This window comes from Dendrobates tinctorius, unplaced genomic scaffold (genome assembly GCF_039654945.1).
Source record: "Dendrobates tinctorius isolate UK_male_01 unplaced genomic scaffold, ASM3965494v1 ptg000160l, whole genome shotgun sequence".
NCBI lineage: Eukaryota > Metazoa > Chordata > Amphibia > Anura > Dendrobatidae > Dendrobates > Dendrobates tinctorius.
In genome coordinates, this window is record NW_027361827.1 from 16485589 (window position 1) to 16509226 (window position 23638).

The 23638-nt window shown below is 42.2% G+C and overlaps 1 protein-coding gene across 1 annotated transcript in view; it reads left to right on the forward strand.

The window, feature by feature from the left end:
* FRMPD1 (FERM and PDZ domain containing 1) overlaps positions 1-20116 on the forward strand; it is a 508177-nt gene extending 488061 nt beyond the window's left edge. The window contains exons 15-16 of the mRNA XM_073549674.1: positions 12796-13668; positions 15326-20116. Coding sequence (XP_073405775.1) covers positions 12796-13668; positions 15326-17454 — 3002 coding nt within the window. The 3' untranslated portion in view covers positions 17455-20116. The remainder of the gene's footprint in view (positions 1-12795; positions 13669-15325) is intronic.
* Positions 20117-23638: the final 3522 nt, after the last annotated feature.

The following is a 23638-nucleotide window of genomic DNA, read 5'->3' on the forward strand; positions in this document are numbered from 1 at the left end:
GTGCAGATGGCACTTCTGAGCAGCAACTGGCGGTGTTGGAGCCCAGGGTCAATCATGGAGTAGGCTGAGACCTAATTGGAGCAAGTTTAAAATCAGTTGTAGTGTGAATGTGGAGGGAGCAGGAGATGTTGCCGGACACACAGCAGGGGAGCAGCTGGCGTTACTGAACCTCACTAACACAGGAGCTAGTGTTTTTCTTTGTGCAGACGGCACTTCTGAGCAGCAACTGGTGGTGTTGGAGCACAGGGTCAATCATGGTGTAGGCTGAGGCCTAATTGGAGCAAGTTTAATATCTGATGTTGGGTGAATTTTGAGGGAGCAGGAGATATTGCCGGACACACAGCAGGGGAGCAGCTGGTGTTACTGAACCCCATAACACAGGAGCTAGTGTTTTTCTCTGTGCAGACGGCACTTCTGAGCAGCAACTGGCGGTGTTGGAGCCCAGGGACTACAGTTCAGGTGGTAGAAACATGAACACAACAGGAGACATGGATACTGTTGCCAACCAATTATTTAATCTGGAAGAGGACTGGCAAATTCCAGCGAGATCCAGGTTTTGTTCATTTTCAGAAAAGTAAGCCGGTCAATGTTATCGGAGGATAGTCGCATGCGACGGTCTGTTAGTACACCACCTGCGGCACTAAAGACGCGTTCCGATAATACACTAGCAGCAGGGCAAGCCAGCATCTCCAATGCATACTGGCTAAGCTCTGGCCATGTATCCAGCTTAGAGACCCAAAACTTGAGCCATCTGGGAGAACACTGAGATGGCAAGACATGTAGTCTGTCACCATTTGACGGAAACGTTGCCTCCTGCTGACTGGAGCCGTCTGTGATCGTATAGACATTTGTGGCGGGCACACAAAACTTTGCCACATTTGAGCCATACTGGTCTTGCCTTGTGCTGAGGCGCTGCCTCTGCTCCCTCTTTGTGCAGAGCTTCTTCCACTGCCTCGATGCACAGAGCTGCTTTGTAAAGCACTAGCAGCACTGCTCTCGGGTGGAATGGAGAACATGATGGAATGCACCAGTGTGTCTTGATACTCCCGCATTTTACGCTCCTGGTTTAACGGTGTTATGAGGCTTTGTAAGTTGTCCCGGTAGCGAGGATCTAGGAGGGTGTACACCCAATAATCAGCCGTGTTGAGAATGTGGGCGATGCGGCGGTCGTTTCTCAGGCACTGCAGCATGAAATCAACTATGTGCTGCAGACTCCCAACTGCCCAAGAAACGCTGTCCCCTGCTTGAGGCGTCATCTCTGACTGCTCTGCTTCACCCCACCTTCGCTCTACATACTGACTACTAGAGCATTGTGTACCTCCCTCCTCTGGAGAGATGTCTTCCTCATCCATTGACTCCTCCTCATCCTCCTCACAAAGTGTCCCCTGCCTAGGCCTTTGTGAGGAACCACGTTGCGCAGACTGTTCAGAAGCAGATGGCATTTGTGACTCCTCATCCTCCACCTCTTCCAAAACCTTCTCCCTTAGTGCTTGCAGTGTTTTTTGAAGAAGGCAGATAAGGGGGACAGCCATGCTGACTAGTGCATCATCTGCACTCGCCATCCGCGTGGAATCATCGAAGGCACGCAAAACGTGGCAGATGTCCTTCATAGAGGCCTACTCAGTGGTGGTGAAGTGTGACCGGCGCGCAGTGCAACTTGTTTGCGCCTGATGCATCTGGTACTCCATTACTGCTGCCTGCTGCTCACACAACCGCTCCAACATATGTAACGTTGAATTCCACATGGTGGGTAGGTCACATATGATGCGATGTTCCGGAAGGCGGAATCGGCGCTGCAGAGCTGCAATGCGCGATCTTGCCATGCTGGAACGCCGCAAGTGAGTACACTCTATGTGGACCTTGTGCAGCAGTGCATCAAGATCCGGATAGTCCCTCAAAAAACTCTGCATGACCAAGTTGAGCACATGTGCCAGACATGTAATTTGAGTGAGGTTGCCTAGGCCCAGAGCTGCCACCAGATTTCGGCCATTGTCACACACTACCAAGCCTGGCTGGAGATTCGCTGGCACAAACCACACGTCGCTCTCCTGCTTGATGGCATTCCAGAGCTCCTGCGCTGTGTGGCTTCAATTCCCCCAAAGAAATTAATTCACGTTTGGCCATGGCTGTGCTCATATCGGTCGTAACAGGTAAGCGTTCACGGGTCCATGTGGAGGTAGACCGTGACGGCTCCTGCAGCACTGATTCTGAGAAACTGGAGTATGAGGAGGAGTCAATGTGTACAGACTGGATTCCTGCAATCCTTGGAGTTGGCAGAACACGTACAGCGCCACTCTCAAGATCTATACCCGGCTCCACAACATTTACCCAATGGGCAGTGAGGGAAAGGTATCGTCCCTGTCCATGGTTACTGGTCCACGCATCGGTGGTCAGGTGGACCTTGCTACTGACGGCGTTTAGTAGCGCATGTTTAATTTTTCCCTCCACATGCTTTTGCAGGGCAGGGACGGCTTGCCTGCTGAAATAAAAGTGGGTGGGCACATTGTATTGTGGCACTGCCAATGCCATGAAGTTACGGAAGGTGTCAGTCTCCACCAGCCTGAATGAGAGCATTTCAAGGGCCAGTAGTTTTGCAGTGCCAGCATTCAGAGCCTGTGCTCAGGGATGGTTTGCCGAGTATGGCCGCCTTTTCTACCATGCCTTTGCTACCGATGGCTGCAGAGTGGCCTGGGAGTGTGAGGATGACAGGGAACATGGTGCTGTGGGTGTAATTACACTGAGTCTCTGTACAACAGTGCCAGAGGTTCTTCCATGGCGATCCTGTGAGGAAGCAGAACCAGCTGTGTGTGAGCTGGAGGAAGAGTCTACAACATGAGCTGAAGAGGTGGTAAGTGGTGCTGTAGGTGTTAGGAATCTGGTTTCTATCCTGCCTATGCAGCAATCCAGATCCTCACATTTGTCTCCAGAGACTAAGTCCTTCTTCCCAGCTTCTGAGCATGCCCATGGGACAAGCTCCCATTGGAGTTCAGGAGTCAGGTGCTCAGGTCTTGCTCCTGATTCCATTGGTTCTGCTCAAGGCTCTGGAGATTTCCGGCAGGTCCCGTACGCTATAAAAAGTGCGCATGGCCGTTCCACCATGCACTAGTATTTCATACTTGCTGCTGTGTGTTTGCTGATGGATGCTTGGACTGGTGAATGACTCATTAAATACCCCCTTCCTTGGTTATTATGTTTGTGTGAGTGATTGTGTTCAGCCAGTATTAGCGCCAGCGCGCCCAAGCTTCAGCCTTGCCAGCAGCTAAGCGTCCTGCATCGCGCTGCCAGCGTAGCGGTGCCTTTTCTGCGGCTCAGTTCTCGCCGCGCTGCGGTAGCAGCTGTTCGGGCGTTCGCAGTTGCAACGTCCCGTATCCTATTTTTACGGTAGGTCTAGAGGGGATAGTCCTGGTGTTAAGGCTATTTCTGTGACCTCTAATACCGTGTCCACATCGCTGAAGTCTGTGACCCTATACAGACTCAGCATTATTTATGTTTTTGTTGGCAGCTCTGTGCATATAACAGAGTCTGCTTTAGTCCACTGGGTGCAGCTAAAACCCTGTGCACATTACCGTCTGAGTGTCCTGCCTCTTTTAGTAGCGGTTATTCCATCTACCGCACGGTGGGCCCCGAGTGGTGAACGCACTTTATTTTAATTTTATTTAGTGCGTTCCACCGCTCATTACAGTTACGAACCTCCTGGCTTCCCGAGGGTTGGCCTACGTCTTCAGTGTGTCTTTGAAACTCCACCACGTGCTTGGTCTGCACATGTTTTCACATATTTGTGGTATTGAGGTGGCTGACACTTTTCCCCTCTTTTGACTTTCTGATTACACAGCTTGCATTTGACAAAGCAAATGTCATCTGCAACTGTGTCAAAAAAGGACCACGCACTGCAAGTTCTGGGAGCGCCCGTTTTGGGTTTTGGAAGAGGAATGCTCCTAATGGGTGCCGAAGTGGAGGCTACAGACAACCAAGTCTGCCCCCTCCCTCTCCCTCCTGTATTGGCCATTCGGCGAATCTCTTCCTCAGAGCTGCTCCCACCACCTTCCTGTTCCTCACGCCATGATGGGTCAAGGACCTCATCATCTACACTACCCTCTTCAAACACCTGCTTCTCCAGGGTAGTCTCGCCAGCACAGTACGCACCAGAAAGTGGCACCTGAGTCTCATCATCAGATGCGTACTGAGGTGGGCTCACCATAGGCACTGGCCCACCTGCCTCTTCAGATTCAGAGAGACAAAGCTGTTGCGCATCACTGCATACTCCCTCTTCTTCACATTCTAGAATGCTGCTTGGCTGGCCCCTGCTTTCCAAGCCAAGAGATTCAGAGAACAGAAATAGAGAATGAGATAGCTCCTGTCCAGGGCTCTCTGACTGCCTGGACAATTTGGCAGGTGGTGAAGAGACAGACGGTTGCTCTTCAGTGTTCTGGACCTGAGAGGATGTGGAAGTAATTGAAGTCGATGCGTTAGCTGCCATCCATCCGACAACGGCTTCAATTTGTTCCTCCCGCAGCATTGGGGTACGGCGAGCTCCTACAAAGCTGCGCATAAACGACTGTTCCCTGTTAAAACTGGGGGATGCTGAGTCACTGGTGCCCGCAGCAGGCAAAGAATCCCCACGTCCTCTCCCTGCTGAAACTCCACACCCACGACCACATGCCGTACTCCCTGCCTTCTTCATCTTGGTAGACTGATAAAGATAGGCAGAAAAGTACTAAGGGCTTAGCGTGCTTATTCCTGAACAGCTGCTAACAGGTATAAGAAACACTAGTTTTATAAAGGGTGTGGACTACACTTTAATATGAGCTAATGTGGCCTACACAACTGTCAAGTGGAGTGTTTGGTGAACTTTATTTACGTGTTTTTTTTTCAAAAAAAACAAAAAGGATGTGCCCAAAGATGTAAAAGCGATAGTATCACAAACTTTTTGGAGCTATTACAATGCAGGAAGGTAACCTACAATGCAATAGCTGAGACTCCAAAAAATAGGGCAATACTAATCTGGCTAGGGCTGCAGGGCACAAGCCAGCAAAAAGGCTCCCCTATCTCCTCCTATATAGTGCTTGCAACCAATCTAGCTGGATACGGATGGAAGCACACTAATAGGAGAAATTCAGGAAAAATAAGCAGCACTACAGCAAAAAAGGACAATGTAGGAGGCAGTGACGCACGCTGAGCGGACTACAACCAGGGGTGGCTGCAGAACACACTACAGTGTGAGCTGCACTCACACACAGAGACCTCACAGACAGCTGTGAACAGTGCAGAGAACTGTGCACTAGCACTGAAAGGCTGCAGAAAGACTTCGCTATCTACTCCTATATAGTGTTTGCAACCAATGTAGATGGATACGGATGGATGCACACTAATAGGAGAAATCAGTAAAAATGAGCAGCAATAAAAAAAGAATATGTATGAGGCAGTGACGCACGCTGAGCGGCCTACAACCAGAGGTGGCTGCAGAACACACTACAGCGTGAGCTGCATTCACACACACAGACCTTGCAGACAGCTGTGAACAGCGCTGCAAGGCAAAAGAAAGCTTCACACAGGGATTTCTAAAGTAGCCTGGGTAAAGCACAATATATCAAATCGCTATCTCCAACTGTCCCTCAGAGTCAGAAGAGCAGCGTCCTGTCCCTAACTAAATTCACAGCAGAGTGAACCCAAAATGGCCGCGGCGGCTTTTATAGTGCATCATGACATAATTTCAGCAGCCAATCACAGCCATGCCATTAGTTAACATGCCTACATGCCTAACAGAATGTGCCCACACTTCTTAGGATTCCTCTTTGGCTGAATCAAATCAAACTGGCTCATAGCATTATGGGAACTTCCGATTCCGGTATTCGATATGCTAAAAGTATTGGAACTCGGTATGGGAATTCCGATACCGCGAATATCGGCCGATACCCGATATTTGCAGTATCGGAATGCTCAACACTAACCATGACTGTTGTGGAGGGCCAAACCAATATGCTGAAATTAATTCTCCTAAATATTAATATTAACAGATTAATTATAATTATGTATATTATTATTAATTATATCACTTAATATCAAGCAGAATTAACCCCTTTACCCCCAAGGGTGGTTTGCACATTAATGACCTGGCCAATTTTTACAATTCTAACCACTGTTCCTTTATGAGGTAATAACTCCTGAACACTTCGCTGGATCCTGGTGATTCTGACATTGCTTTTCTCGTGACAAATTGTACTTCATGTTAGTGGTAAAATTTCTTTGATATAGCTTTTATTTGTGAAAGAAACAGAAATTTGCTAAAAATTTTGAAAATTTCACAATTTTTCAACTTTGAATTTTCATGCCCTTAAATCACAGAGATATGGCAGACAAAAAACTTAAGTAACATTTCCCACATGTCTACTTTACATCAGCACAATTTTGGTCCAATTTTTTTTTTTGTTAGGAAGTTATAAGGGTTAAAAGTTAACCACCGATTTCTCATTTTTACAACACCATTTTTTGGGGGGGACCACATAACATTTGAAGTCACTTTGAGGGGTCTATATGATAGAAAATACCCAAAGGTGATACCATTCTAAAAACTGCACCCCTCAAGGTGCTCAAAACCACATTCAAGAAGTTTATTAACCCTTCAGGTGCTTCACAGGAATTTTTTTAATGTTTAAAAAAAATGAACATTTAACTTTTTTTCACAAAAAAATTATTTCTGGTCCAATTTTTTTATTTTCCCAAGGGTAACAGGACAAATTGGACCCCAAAAGTTATTGTACAATTTGTCCTGAGTATGCTGATACCCCATATGTGGGGGTAAACCACTGTTTTGGCGCATGGCAGAGCTAGGAAGGGAAGGAGCACAATTTGACTTTTTTCAATGCAGAATTGGCTGTAATTGAGATCAGACGCCATGTCTCATTTGGAGAGCCCCTGATGATGAACTCTGGAAATTCTCCAATTCTAACTCCAACCCTAACCCCAACACACCCCTAACCCTAATCCCAACCCTAGCCCTAACCCTAACTCTAATGGGAAAATGAAAATAAATACATTTTTTAAAATTTTATTATTTTTCCCTAACTAAGGGGGTGATAAATGGGGGGTTAATTTACTATTTATAGCTGGTTTTTATGTTTGGCAGCTGTCACATGCTAAAAGACGCTTTGTATTGCAAAAAATAGTTTTTGCATCACCACATTTTGAGAGCTATAATTTTTCCATATTTTGGCCCACAGAGTATTGTGAGGTCTTATTTTTTGCGGGACGAGTTGAAGTTTTTATTGGTACCATTTTCGGGCACATGACATTTTTTGATTGCTTTTTATTACGATTTTTTGGGAGGCAGAATGAACAAAAACCAGCATTTCATGAATTTCTTTTGGGGGGGACGTTTATACCATTCCGCGTGTTGTAAAATTGATAAAGCAGTTTTATTCTTCAGGTCAGTACGATTACAGCGATACCTCATTTATATTTTTTTATGGTTTGGCGCTTTTATACAATAAAAACAATTTTATATAAAAAATAATTATTTTTGCATCGCTTTATTCTGCAAGCAATATCTTTTTATTTTTTTGCTGATGATGCCATATGGCGGCTTGTTTTTTGTGAGACAAGATGACATTTTCAGCGGTACCATGTTTATTTATATGCGTCTTTTTAATCGCGTGTTATTGCACTTTTTGTTTGGTGGTATGATGATAAAGCATTGTTTTTTGCCTTGTTTTTGCTTTTTAAGGAGTTCACTAAAGGGGTTAACTAGTAGGACAGTTTTATAGGGTGGGTCGTTAAGGACGCAGCGATACTAAATATGTTACTTTTATTGTTTTTTTTAATTTACATAAAGAAATGAATTTATTGGGGAATATTTTTTTTTCTTTATTTAGCAATTTTTTAAAAATTATTTTTACACATTTTTTTTTTTTTACTTTTTCATTGTGCCAGGGTGGGACATCACTATGCAAAGTCAGATCGCTGATCTGACACTTTGCACAGCACTGTGTCAGATCAGCGATCTGACAGGCAGTGTAGGAGGCTTCTCAGCACCTGCTCTCAGCAGGCACTGAGAAGCCACCTCCCTGCAGGACCCAGAAGGACATCGCGTTGTTCTGAGGGTCTCAGGGAAGCACACAGGGAGCACCCTCCCTGCGCGATGCTTCCCTATGCCACCGGAACACTGCGATCATGTTTGATCGCAGTGTGCCGGGGGTTAATGTGCCAGGAGCCGTCCATCACCAGTCATGGCACATAGTGCTGGGTGTCAGCTGTGATAATCAGCTGACACCCGGCCGGCCGTGATCAGCTGCGCTCCCCCTGTGAGCGCAGCTGATCAATGATGACGTACTATTCCGACCATGTTCATTAAGTCCCAGGGCACATGTACAGAATAGTACGTCCAATGTCAGGAAAGAGTTAAATATGCTGACCTCCCCCTATATACCGTTTGAGCCCGCACACACCCCTATATGCCATAGGAGACCACACAGCCCCCGCATAGCCCGCACATAGCCACACAGTATGAGCCCCCACATAGCCTCCTATATACAATATGAGATCTAGCATAGCCCACTATATACTGTATGTGCCCCACATAGCCTCTCTATATAAAATGAGCCATCATGTAGCCTCTTATATGCAGCGTGAACCCCACAGAACTTCCATATATACCGTGTGAACCCCACATAGCCTCCAGATATACAGTATGATCCCCCATACCTTCTCCTACATTCAGTATGAGCCCCAAATAGCCTCCTATACTGTATAAACAGTGAGAGTCCCACATTGCCACTATATATAAAGTGTGAGGCTCACATAGCCTCCATATATACAGCGTGAGCCCCACATAGCCTCCTGTGCACTGAGTCTCAACAGAAGCGCAATTAAATCACATGTCTGCTGCCTCACATGCTGATCGGTCGAAGATGGAGCCGACGGTCCTTTCCTCCACCAATGTATTCACCACTGTCTGCATCCTGAGGATGGATATAGCGGTGACAGCGGGCGGCGGATGAATGGTGAGGGAGGGCATGGTGTGGCCCGTAGGCCACTGTTTCAGCCCGTCGGCTGTCTCAGTCTGCCATCTGTACTGGAACAGCCAGAGTGCCTGATGTCGCCCTTTCGTGCTCACAGGCCTGGTCTAAATATTTTGAAAGGAATTTATGTCTCATTACCAGAAATAGTACACAACAGAAATTTTTACTTTATACAATTCTATAAAATAATACAAAAGCCAAGATAAAACTGTTAAATGGAAAACATGATCATGTCCCATCTAGGTGGGAACTTCATTTCATTCATAGGTAAAATGTAAACCTTAGAATCACCATCCTGTGGTCTAATGTTTAACTTCTTAAGGATGCTACCTAAAGGTGCATCTCATAAAATTAGAGTATCATCAAAAAGTTAATTTATTTCATTTCTTCAATACAAAAAGTGAAACTCATATTATATAGAGTCATTACTAACAGAGTGATCTATTTAAAGTGTTTATTTCTGTTAATGCTGATGATTATGCCTTACAGCCATTGAAAACCCCAAAGTCATTATCTCAGTAAATTAGAATACTTTATATCACCAGCTTAAAAATTATTTTAAAATCCAAAATGTTGCCTACTGAAATGTATGTTCAGTAAATGATCTCAATATTTGGTCGGGGCTCATTTTGCATCAATTACTGCATTAATGAGGCATGGCATGGAGGCGATCAACCTGTGGCACTGTTGAGGTGTTATGGAGGCCCTGGTTGCTTTGATAGCAGACTTCAGCTCGTCTGCATTGTTGAGTCTGGTGTCTCCCATCTTCCTCTTGACAATACCCTGTAGATTCTCTATAGGGTTATGGTCAGGCGAGTTTGCTGGCCAATCAAGCACAATGATACTGTTCTTTTTCAACCAGGTATTGGTACTTTTGGCAGTGTGGACAGGTGCCAAGCCCTGCTGGAGAATTAAATTCCCATCTCCAAAAAGCTTGTTGGCAGAGGGAAGCATGAAGTGCTCTAAAATTTCCTGGTAGGCAGCTGCTCTGACTTTGGTCTTGGTAAAACACAGTGGACCTACACCAGCAGATGACATGGCTCCCCAAACCATCACTGATTGTGGAAACTTCACACTAGACATCAAACAGTCTTCTTTCTCTTTCCAACCACTTAGGCACTATGGTCACTATTGACCAATGGTATCAAAGGGGTTTAACAGCAGGTTCAGAGTTCTCTGTGATCCAGAAAGATTCAGACTTCTCTGCTATCTAGGCAAGATCAAAAAAGCACTTAGCTCAGGTCAGGAAACCAGGTGGTTGGAATGGGAATTCCAATCTGAGTGCCATCCGGACTTAGGGGAAGTTTTAGAATATATTAATGTGAATTTTCAACTTTGTACTGATTCATTAATTATGACATGTGGTATAGTTTGAGCTCTGTTTTTCTACATTTGAGTGGTATTCTTCAAATCCTATGCATACCACTAATCACCACAAAGAGGCAAAGAGGGCTTAGGAACTTCCTGCACACTGTCTTATTATTATATAAGGCTTAGCAGTTAGATCTGAGAGTTGGTATGCTGGGGTCCTTGGTTCAAATCCTCCTAAAGGCAACATCTGAAGGGAGTTTGTGAAAAAGGGCACAAACATAAGTAGATATTAAATTAATGAAATTATTTTACTGACATTTGAGATGTTGTTTTAAATAATACAAAAACAGTGGTCCAATATGAACTATGTGAATTAATAGAATATTACACAAAGTCAAAAACTATAGTCAGAGATTTACAGTACTGTTCAAAATAATAGCAGTCTAATATGACTAACCAGATTTATCACGGTTTTTGGTTTAAATGATATTACCACAGGTCAATTGACCAATTCATGCAATAGATTCTAAGAAAACCAACAGACTCAGCATTCATGATCTGCAGGTTTTTGGGTCTGTGTATTAGAATAATTAAAAGGCGGTGTTCAAAATAATAGCAGTGTGGAGTTCAATTAGTGAGGTCAATCATTCTGTGAAGAAACAGGTGTGAATCGGGTGGCCCTTATTTAAGGGTGAAGCCAGGACATGTTGTACATGCATTTCTCCTTGAAAGCCTGAGAAATATGGGTCATTTGAGACATTGTTCAGAAGAACAGCGTACAAGTTGATTAGAGAGGGTAAAACTTATAAAGAAACGCAGACAATGATCGGCTGTTCAGTTAAAATGATCTCCAATGCTTTACAATGGAAAGCCAAACCAAAGAGGCGTGGAAGAAAACGGAAGACTACCATTCGAATGCATGGAAGAATAGTCAGAATGGCAAAGGCTCAGCCAATGATCAGGTCCAGGATGATCGAAGGCAGTCTCAAGTTACCTGTGAGTACTGTGACAGTTAGAAGCCAATCTCTTAGCAAGAAGTCCCCGCAAAGTCCCACTGTTAAAAAAAAGACATGTACTGAAGAGGATACAATTTGCCAAAGAACACATTAACTGGTCTAAAGAGAAATAGAGAAACATTTTGTGGACCCCCGACGACGGTGAAGCTGGGTGGTGCAAGCATCATGATATGGGTATGTTTATTTTACTATGGTGTCGGACCTATTTAACGCATACCAGGGATCATGGACAAGTTTGCATATATTAAAATACTTGAAGAGGTCATGTTGTCTTCCGCTGAAGAAGATATGCCCTTGAAATGGGTGTTTGAACAAGACAACAACCATAAACACAAAAAAGTAAAGAAGCAAACTCTTGGTTCCTGTCCAACAAAATTGAGGTTATGAAATGGCCAGCCCAATCCTCGACCGTAATCCAATAGAACACTTGTGGGGTTACATTAAAAATGTTGTTTCTGGTGCAAAGCCAACAAATGCCAGAAAATTGTGTAATGTGGTTCAAGCACCCTGGGCTGGAATAACAGTTGACAGGTGCCAGATGTTGGTTGACTCTGTGCAACATAGATGTGAGATCTATGAAAAAAAAACTTTGGGCATACAACTAAATATTAGGTTAGTGATTCACAGAAAAGCTAAATAGCCATAAAATAGTACGTATTATGAGTTTGTAAAGACAAATGCAGACACTGCTATTTTTTAGAACAGCCCAATGTTCATTTTTTGTTACTTTCTGTAAAGTAGTTAAAATGCAATACATTTCTCTTCATGTTTTGAATGAGAAAACCGGGTGCAATGTTCCCAATGCATGGAAATGAAAACTAGTATAAAGATTTTGGGATTAACTCATGTTTTTGAACACACTGCTATTATTTTGAACACTACAGTAACTAATGTAAAATCTGTGACAGGTCCCATCACATGTAATTTATTGTATTGGTCATCTCTTGAGGTAGAGGCATCTGTAGGCCATAGGTGCAATTACTATAGGTGCAATTTTATTTATAGGTGCAATTTATTTATAGGTGCAATTACTATAGGTGCAATTTTTTTTTTCCGTATATGTACCTACCTACTGTCAATGTAATGCCTTTATGCATCTGTATCTGTACTTGTTCCTGCCTTGCTGCTGTAATGCTCTGAATTTCTCCATGGTGGGACGATTAAAGGATTATCTATCTATCTATCTATTATCTACTACTTTTACACACATTGTAGCAGCATCCCTTACTATAGTGCTGCTTTTAGCTTCGTGGAGTTTAATAACAAGCCATGATGCTGAATGCTTTGAGATAAGCTACATCATTGGCATTTGCAGCACAGCCAGTTAGGATAGAAGTTATGTACAATGAGTAAAGTTTCATTGAATATGCAATTACTAAAATGTATTTTTTTATGGGTTTTTTTTTTATTACCATGTATATCAACATAGTGATGAATTTTGTCTTTACTTTAAGGGTATGAATCCAGGGCTTGCAGTGACTCAGAAGAATCCTCAGAATGGGATTCGTCACAAGATCTATCATCAGATGTCCATTTTTTAAAGTCCCAAAACATAAAACCTTTACAAGAGGAGGATGAGGAAGAAGATGGGGAAGATGGATGTGAGATTAAGCAAAATGAAGAAGAGAAACAAAGTGATCTCAAGTTAAAAGACAACTGTGATAATACAATCAATGATACTGACAGCATTTCAGAAAACTCAGATTCCGCTAATACGGAAAGTCAAGGTTATAAAATCAGTTGGTCCAGTGATTCAATTGATGCTCTGGAAGAAGATGACCTAGAGACGTGTTCCTCAAGTAAGCCAGAGTTTTTTCAGTTTTATACACCGATTTTGAAAGATGTCTCTACAGAGGACCAAATTGTCTTCATTGATGATCCTGAACAGCAATGCAAAGAGAATGCCTGTCATGAGCAAGACCCATTGCTATGTTTTTTGCAGAAGATTAACAGCCAAGAAGATACTGTCTCAGATTTGAAGGAGCCTTCTAGATCTCCTAAAGAGATTGGCAGCAAAGAGGAAAATGATCTGCAAAGTTTCTTTGGCTGTCAGTTTACAGAAAATAATGTAATGGAGTATTACAGCCTGTGTTCAAATGTTTCCCCTGCCAGCAGTGTGGATAAAAATATTCCTAGCAGTCCAGAAAGCAACAGTGTAATGAATCAAATAGTAGAAACTAAAACTCAGACTAGAGCTTATAGTCATGGCAGGAACGATGGCGTGGGAACTCTTATACTGGATCCTCCACCGGGCTTTGGTGACAGTAGTTCTGAAGAGGAATTCTTTGATGCTACAGACCGCTTCACACCATCAATAAGTTCTCCTGGTAAATTAAATTCTATATGTTCACTTACACATTTCTACCATGCACCATCATACTCCCCTCCTCTGAAATCCATTAACATTTATTTTCCTGTAAAGGATGGAACCCTCACCATCAAAGTTTTGAAGTGTGAATTAATTAACCCTGCAGTTAGCAGGTCAACTTATGTTTTTTATTCCTTTGAAACTAAAGCATTTTGAGGGGAAAAAATGTTTTTTTCATACTTTTTTTTAGATATCAGCTAAACATTGGAATATTTTTAGAAAAAAAAATAGATGTTTTAAATTTTAAAGCTTAGGCCCCGATTCATCAAGACCAGTGATTTTCAAGCCGGGCTTGATTAAATGAAATACTAGGGTCAGACGCTTCAGATTCATTAAGAGGCAAATGAATCAAGAGCATCTGATGAGTGGTGTCGGTCTCTGTGCTCCTCGCCACTAATCTTACACTAATTGTGGACTTGAGTAAGACGTCTGGTGAAAGGAATGCCAAATCTTGTCCTGAATTAGATGAGATGTGGCGTCATGCACCTGCAGAGCCCCCATTCTGCCCCAGCTCTGCCGATTTTGGCACAGCTGGAAAATATGGTGTGAAAACAACAAAAGTGTCAACATTTTTGCACAACTCCTAGTTGCTCAAAAAAGTTTTGACTTTTCAAAGCTTTTTACGCCAGATTTCTGGCGTAAAAGCTATGCTGAATTAGGACCTAAATGTTTAGCTAAACACTAAAACACCTAACAATTTCTGATTTATTTTAACCCCTGCCAATTTTCCTTTTTTCTGGAAACCTGGAAAAAAAATCAAAGTGCAGTAAAATGGTGGGAAAACCACCCCTCACAATTTCCTCCATTGTTTTTGGAGGTTTTATTTTTTAATGTATTGAGTGTGCAGTAAAAAAATGACTTAACAACATCCTTCAGGTGAGTCTGTTTAATGTGATTACTTGTGTTTTTTTATATTTTCTGGTTAAAAAATATACCCAAACTTTGCAACAAAAACTTTAATTTGTGCCACCAGTTTCTGAGACCTGTAACTTTTTAACTTTTCCATCGACGGAACTGTGTGAGGGTTTGCTGTCATTTTCATTAGTATCATTTTGTGGTGGAAATTATGTTTTGATCACTTTTCAATGCATTTTTCAGGGGAAGTGCAAAATGTTGGCGATTTAATATTTTATTTATTTGCTTTGCGCCGTTACCATTAATCAATTTTATATTTTGGTAGATTGGACTTTTGCAGACATGGCAATACCAAATATGTTTATTTTTCTAGAGAGTGATTCAAACATTTAGGTTTTGTTTTTAATTTTTCATAATGTTCACATTTTTTTTTTGTTTTACTTTTTCAACTTTAGTAGGCCTTTGGCTACCATAGCAATCCATTGGACCCTGTGGTTGTGTTGCAGGAGGAAAGGCAATGGGTGCTTGAGCCTGCTCCATACATATGCACCTGACATGCATCATACATGTACTGGGGGTGTTTGAAAAGGGTTGACAGAACATTGTGTAAAAAATGGAAAGTCCTGGTAGTACACATCCCAACAGACACCATCAACCATTATTGTTTACATAACATTTCTTGAATATTTTTCTTTACTTGCATTATCCTGGTAATGATTGATATGTTACTCAACTTTGTCAATGTTCTGGGTTTTTTTTAGGTTCAAAACTAGAGAACAGATTTTCTTATGCAGAAAGACAAGCACTGCATGGCTCATGCTCAGAATTAGATGAAAATTCGACTGAAAAAAGTAAAATGATTAAGTATACTAAGAAACCGACAAAAAATACACGGAAAAGAAGATCTTTCCTGCAGACAGACTACACCACTCAGGTCACATTTCCTTTTCCAACCTCAGACTCATTGGAGACTGTGGATCATGTATGTTGTTTTGAGAAAGGGTCTCCCCTACCAGTAGAATCACAGTCACCTACAGTTTCTTCCTTAAAAGACATTGAAGGTGAACCAGCTCTTCTAGAAACCAAATCTCTTGTACAGCACAAATCTGCAGTGAAATCTAAAAACAAAACACGTTCTCCTAGTTTAATGGAGATGGAACCTGAAACCATGGAGACAAAATCAGTGACCGATTCAGTATTGTCTTCCATATCTGCTATTCGTTTTAGAAGTGACTCTGGCACCACAGATGGAAGTCATTCTTCTTATACCCCTACAGAATGGAATACAAAAGAACACGATGGGCGAGTCAGTCCATCAGAAATATCATTACAAGTATTCTCGGAGAGGACAAACAAGGTCACTGTTTTTTGCCTGGAATCAACTGATAACCAGGAAGAAAACAAAATAAATTGGATAAAAGAGGCAACAGACCGAGACAGCTTTGAGAAAAATGTTATGAAGACATCCACAAAAATGTTGCAAAATAATGATAACAATGACATTATAAAAGAAGGTATCAGCTCTGCTCCTTCTACTGAACGGATGGCTCAGTTGGAAGGCACAAAGTCATCTATTCACAAGAGTGTAAGAGTTGGTTCATGTGACGGAGAATCAAAAATTAAGGAAAATTCTCAAAAAAATTGTAAAAAACGGAAACTGTTTGGTTTTTCTGGAGCAGCAGATTTGCTTTTAGACTTTAAGGGACTTGCTGATCTGTTTACAAATTTCCCTAAAAATTCATTTAAAGATGGAACCTCTATATCTCACAATGCGTCACCCAGTGAAGAGGAAACGCATCTTTTAACAAGTCAAGAACAACACCAGTTCACATCAGAAGATTCTTGTAGTATAATGAGAATGTCTAGTGGTAAGAAACAATTTCCAGAACTGTACTTGAGCTCCTCAGACACACTGGACACTCTCAAATTAGGATGTGAAGAAAGTAAAGAGAAAAAAAATTCTGGTGTTGTTACACTGAGTTCAAATCATGGTTGTGGCGAACATTTACCATACAAAGAGAGAAACCTGTTAGAAGAAAATACAAACCCATCAAGGTTAGATGATAGCACAAACAAAGCTGTCGAGTCTTCTGATGCATCAGTCATAGAAAATGAATGTCAGAGTTATGACTCAGTTCACGAAAGTCCCAAAATATCCAAAATAGGAAATTGTAGCTGTCAATTATCTTACACGTCGTGTTTTCAGCCTAGAATCTACGACACGGAAGATGAAATTGTTGATTTTACTAGAAGCCCTTCTCCATTACCTAGAACAACACCACCTTCTTCTGTGAGCTCATTGTTTGTGGAAAATAACCATAGCCCTAGAAACATCACCAGAGACAATATGTCCTGCTTAGAGCATTTTGGAGCTCTTGATCTTCTAAGGAGAAGAATAGAGGAATCTCCAACTAGTTTTGGCAAATTGCAAGACAGTGTATTGGACCTCCAAAAGATATTTGAGGAATACAAAGACAAGCTTAAAATACACCCCAAAGACAAATGTGCTGCCATGTTTTCAGAACAAAAGTCATGTCTTTGTAACGTGTCCCGTCAAATGATGTCTTCATCACAGAAGGTCCTGAATTCAAACCAGTTGTCCGAGGAGATTTACCAGGCTGTAGAAGAAACATTTTTTGGCTTGATGCAAATGACAGATGCGTGTCTCCAATTCTCTAGTTGTGTAGGATGCAATAAAAAGCAAATGGATCTCCAAACTAATTTACGAGATCTCATATGTACCTACCATCAATTTGTCCAAGCGGCCAAAAAGGCTTCCGAGAGTGAAAATAGTGAATTGCACTGCAAACTGCTGTCCCGCCACTGCACTGCTCTCACTGCTGCTATATTTTGCCTGACACAGCAATTCAGATCATTGGTTTCTCTGTAAAAAATGCAAAAAAATGAAGAGAATGAGCACAATTGCCTCTTTATACAAGTTGTGAAGAGACGTCACCTACCCACCAAAGCTTTGCACAGTTAGAATTTGTATGAAGTAGTGGAATATATTTATATATGTATGTATATGTATGTGGAAAGAAACAAAAAACATAATATCGCCCGTGGCAGTCAAAACGATGTTACATATTGTTTTCTAACTTGCACAATGTCAGTATCTGATTGTTATGGGTAGCAGTACTATTTTAGACCTCATGTACATGAAATAGTCTCTAGGGGAGAGTACCTTTGTAGGATGACATCCAATGGAGCACGTCACTCTCTCAGACACCATAGCCAATAAAGAACATAAGAATTTGGTCACATATCGAGGTAAATACTTTTATGCCCAAAAATGACAAAAATATTCTGGGATTGATGTTCTAGTCTACAGAAAACTGCTCTGTACAACTTGGAGGCTTGGAAAGAAAATATAAAATAGTAAAATGAGGTCAATGGATCCAATAACTGTTAATGTTGTCATTTACAACATGCATTGCATACAGAGAAAAGTGCTTGGATGCTATACAAAGCCATAACTTGGTTGTGAGCATGAGCCATTACTTTGCACTAGTTTCGATACATGATGACCAGAATGTGTTAGTTGGTCGCTTGAGTCTAAAGCTATGGTCACTCTTTGCATTTTGCTGCTTTTTTACTCCAGGCAAAACCTGCTCCCTTGGCTGTAAAGATGCTGCTTTTTGGCATGTTTTGCTGCGTTTTATTTTGGTGTGGATTATATGTGTAATTTATCTACAGTACATGTTTAATACTATTAGTTTTATTCCAAAAAACAGCAACAAAAACAACACACGGTTACATTTTTGCAACAACAAAACGCTGCAAAAACACTGAAAGGATTGATATGCTGCAATTTTAAAAAAATGCAGTTTTCCAAATCAGATTTCAGAAATCTCATAGCTTTTGCCGGTACTGTAAAAAGCAGATTTTCTTTTGCATAAAGAAAAAAAATGCAACGTGTGAACAGGCCATGTTCACACATTTCATTTTTGCAGCGTTTGTTTTTGACTTACAAAAAGCAGATTTTGGGGCAGTTTTGCTGCTTTTTTGTGCATTTTTGATACATTTTGTGCATTTTTGCTACATGCAGATTATATGGGTCATTTGTGTACAGTACATGCTTAAAAATGCATGGAAACACGCTTGGTTCCGTTTTGCAGCAACGAGAACACACCCATGAGTAAACGAAGGCTGCAAAACGCTGAAGGAATTGACATGCTGCAGATATTCAAAAAAGCTACAATTTTCCAATTCAGCCGGGAAAAAAAAATACAAAAGTTTGCATGAGAATCCTGAAATCTCTTAGCTTGTGCTGTAAAAAGCAGCTTTTAATTTGCATTAAAAAATGCAGCAAAAAACGCTGCAAAAATGCACAGTGTGAACACAGCCTAAGTGTGACCTGATGAGACCAAATGAATGTTTTACAGTATTTAGTCTGTCACATCTGTTATCATTCATACACTAGCTATACATAAATGGAGCACAATATAAGTATTGCCTTAATAAGCATATGTACAAAAGTTCTGCTTTCTCTCAGCACACTGTATAGTCTTTGGACCCTAAAAATGGTATTAATCTGGATATCATTATCCATCCCGTAGAATGTTTACACATGCCGTACTTCACTTTCTGTAACTTTGTCTAAAGATGTATGTAATTGTTTATCTGTACAGAATGCACCAAAGAACTATAAAAAGATAATACAAGTCAAAGTATAGTAAATGCTATATAAAATATCTATATTTTACTGTAAACAAACAATATGCTTTTTCTCTGCATTATTTTTTATTTTCCTAATAAGAATTATAATATATGCTTAATGTATTTTCTTCTTATAATGATGTTATACAGTTGCCCTCTATTACATAAAATGAAATTATAGAACATTGACTGAAACTATAAACTATGGCTAAAATGTATTTTTTTTCCATCATTTAGACTACATGAGTCTTTTTAGGCAGAGTAAGGGCTCGCTCACACTGGCATGTAACACGGCTGAGTGCTATCTGATGTTTTATGAGATTGTATTCGGCCCAATGTTACTCTATGGGGCAGTGCAGATCTGCGATTATTTTGTCATGCCGATTTGCCATGAGAAAACAATCGCGTGCACATCTGAGAATCGAATCACACACATTCATAAAAGTCTATAGAAGCGTGTGAAACATGGGAGAGCACTCGGTTTTCATCTCCTCCACATCTGTGCTACAGTAGTCTCAAGAGAGAGGGTCAGACCACCGCACACTGACACTCGGATCAATCGCTGATCATTTACATAATCGGCCCTATTCTCTCACATGAGAGAATCATAGAATCGTAGAGTTGGAAGGGACCTCCTGGGCCATCTGGTCCAACCCCCTGCTCAAAGCAGGATTCGCTAAATCATCCCAGTCAGATGTCTGTCCAGCCTCTGTTTGAAGACTTCCATTGAAGGAGAACTCACCACCTCTCGTGGCAGCCTGTTCCACTCATTGATCACTCTAACTGTCAAAAAGTTTTTTCTAATATCTAATCTGTGTCTCCTCCCATTCAGCTTCATTCCATTGCTTCTAGTCTTTCCTTGTGCAAATGAGAATAAAGTTGATCCTTCTACAATGTGACAGCCCTTTAGATATTTGTTGACAGCTATTAAGTCTCCTCTCAGTCTTCTCTTTTGCAAACTAAACATTCCCAAATCCCAATTACGCTCGGGTGACCCCGGCCTAAACAAGTGACCTTGGTTATGTTTTTATGAATGAATACAGCAAAAAAGGGGCAACAGTATTTACTTGTCCAGGTCTCAGAACTAATGCAGCAAACCCATGTAATAAAGATGGCAGCACCATAGGTGCAAAATACTGATGACTCACCTACCAATTCATGGAGGGGGGTTATTGCTTAGTATTAAATTGCACAAAAGAGGCTTGTATAGGGCGCTGGTCACACACAGTATTGCACAGTGTCTGGCTTACAGCCTATTAGTGATGCCCATACTATTAAAATAGGCCGGCTGCCCAACACTATCTAAGTGTATTGGATGATAAAAGACACCCTAGTTTAAAAGACTAAGAATACTGGGCCTGGCTGCACCCTGAAAAGTGAACTACAAAAAATATATATATACATAATATATGAGATAGTGGTCGATATTTTGGCCAAGATATGCAAGCTTGCAACCTGCGTCAAGGGTCCTCACACTTGCGAGTCCTAACACTAAACTAAATAATTAAAGCCATAAAAAGAGGACTAAAAATCCTCCAGAAATTCAAGAGATAATACAGCAAAATACTGCTGCCCCCTTTTTTGCTGTATTAATTCTTGAATTTTTGGAGGATTTTTAGTTATCTTTTTGTGGCTTTACTTTTTTGTTTTTATAGATTATTGGTGCCATTTTATCCTTTTTCATTCTTATAAGAGTTTTTGTGTTTGTTTCACTTCTTTTCAGAAATGTCACTGATATTATTGATGTTGCCTTTTTTTTAAGCCAAATCGAGAAACAGATTCAAAATGTATGGGTAATATAGAGAAGTTACTTAATACTTTTTTGCTGGATCCACCTCTGGCTTTATCTAAAAAAATTGCATCAAAAGCTGCAATGTGTTTTTAAAAAAATAAAATCCCACTGTTTATGAAACTATTCTTGTTAGGTTGATTTGCTTAGAGTTCTGGAGATAATCAGTATATTGAACCATCTTCTGACCATTCAGCTCAACCCACCAATGTAGTAAAATATAACAAAATATACCGTAATAGGAAAATATATATTTATCAATAAATAAAACATAACATCTTACAAAGCTGGAGAAAGATCAGCCATACATGGAAGAAATGCCAGGACCTTGTGCACCAGACATAACTAATGAACAATTTAGAGATAAGCAAAATGTGCCAGAATTATGACCTAAAACATAATCTGTTTTTGACATTTATCTTGATGCATGCCCAACAGTATTGATAAATTGACTTCATATGGTTCCATATATAGATATAGAGTCTTTATAGGCCTAACAAAAAACTGCCTTTTTTGCCAATAGCAACAGATACACACTAGTTTTTTGGTTTGTTTTATTTTTGCATAAGTGAAAAATGGACCAATTTTCATCAGTGTTTGGTTATTGTAGACTTGGACAGGTCCACGGGAGAACAGGTGAATTTCCTTATGCTAGAGTAGGCCCTCCGGCCCCACACCATGAGAATTGCCTGGCACAGTACCCTTAATGCACTATTTACAGATGAAGAATCAATGTTACTATTGGGAGCTTTACACCCCAGTCCAACACTTGGTCAGAGGGTCAGTTTTTACCACCAGTGTTTCATCTGATTTTCTATATTGCTAAAAAAAACACCTTCTGCTCAAGCTTTTCAAAGCAGTCGGTGAAAAAAGGAACAGCACAAGCAGGGGCGGGACTATCGCAGCTGCGACGGGGCCCGGAGTCCTCAGGGGCCCAATCGTGGAGCTGCAGCCGCTCACTGGCTGTGCAGCTCCGTTCTTTGATTGGCTGCAACTGGCTGCTCTGTGCACACAGGACCTGTGATGAGGTCACAGGAGGGTAGGAGTCAGGGGTCACATCATCAGGGGCCTCTGTCATGGTGCACTGCTGGATGATGGTAAGTTTATGTGTGGGGTGAGGGGTTTACAGGGTGGATGTAGCAGAGTTGTGTGTGTATGAGGTGTGGGGAGCCGTATGTGTACGAAGTGTATGGAGAGGAACCGTGTATACGAAGTGTATGGAGCACAGCCGTGTGTGTACGAGGTGTACAGAGCGGAGCCATGTGTGTACAGAGAGCAGCCGTATGCAGGCCCGGATTGGTAATATGCCCAACCGGGCATTTTCCCGCTGGGCTGCTGTCATGTGGGCCGCGGGCGGCAGCGCCCGCTCATCTGGCCGCTTGCCAGCTGATGCGCCCACTGGCCTGGCTTTTGTTCCTGCCGCCGGCGCTCTGCGTGCACGGCGGTTATAGTTTCCAACCCTCCTGGGATTTTTCTGTCCCGCACTGCAGGGAGATAAGCCGCCACGCACCCCATCCTCGCCCTAGCATGAGACCTCCCCCCCACAGCCACTCACAGCGTCGCTTGGCTGCTCTCTTGTCTGTACACAGGACCTGTGATGAGGTCATAGGGCGGGAGGTGTCAGGGGATCAATGATCAGGAGCCTTGGTCCAGACCCCTGATCATGTGACCCCTGACTCCGCCCCTCCTGTGACCTCATCACAGATCCTGTGCGCACAGCCCTGCCTCTTGGTGTCTGAAGGAGTCTGCTGTGCTGGTTGTCATGGTGCTGGATGAGGGAAGTATGTGTGGGGTCAGGAGGGGTTTACAGGGTAGATGTAGCAGAGTTGTGTGTGTATGAGGTGTACGGAGCGGAGTTTTGTGTGTACGAGGTGTACGGAGCGGAGCCGAGCCGTGTGTGTACGAGGTGTACAGAGCAGAGCCGTGTGTACGAGGTGGACGGAGCAGAGCCGGATGTGTACGAGGTGTACAGAGCGTAGCTGTGTGTGTACGAGGTGTACGGAGAGGAGCCGTGTATGTACGAAGTGTACGTAGCGGAGCTGTGTGTGTACGAGGTGTACGGAGCAGAGCCACATGTGTACGGAGCGGTGCCGCACGTGTACGAGGTGTATGAAGCGGTGACACAGGTGTACGGACCGGAGCCGTGTGTGTACTTAGTGTACGGAGCAGAGCCGTGTGTGCATGGTGTATACGGAGCGGAGCCATGTGTGTACATAGTGGAGCCATGTGTGTACGGAGCGGAGCCAAGTGTGTACGAAGCATACAAAGCGGGCTTTTCCCACGGACACAGGAGTACACGGTGGAGCCCCGAGGAGCATTTTAAAACTCAGACATGACGTTCCAAGGAATGCTTCAGATCCATCACGGAACTAGGAATGCTTCAGATCCATCACCATGTCTTCCTCCGACAGCGCAGACAGCAGGATCACCTTGGAATTGGGGATGCCGGCCATGTGAGCGGATCATGATATGTCCTGCATCGGGAGGCTCAGGTGGGCACTACAATGGGAGCCGGGTTGCTATAGTAGCGTTATAAAATCTTTCTTTATTTCTTTCTCTCTTTTTCTTTCTTTCTCTGTTCTTTCTCATTATCTGTTCTGTCTTTCCCTCATTTTCTTTCTCTCTC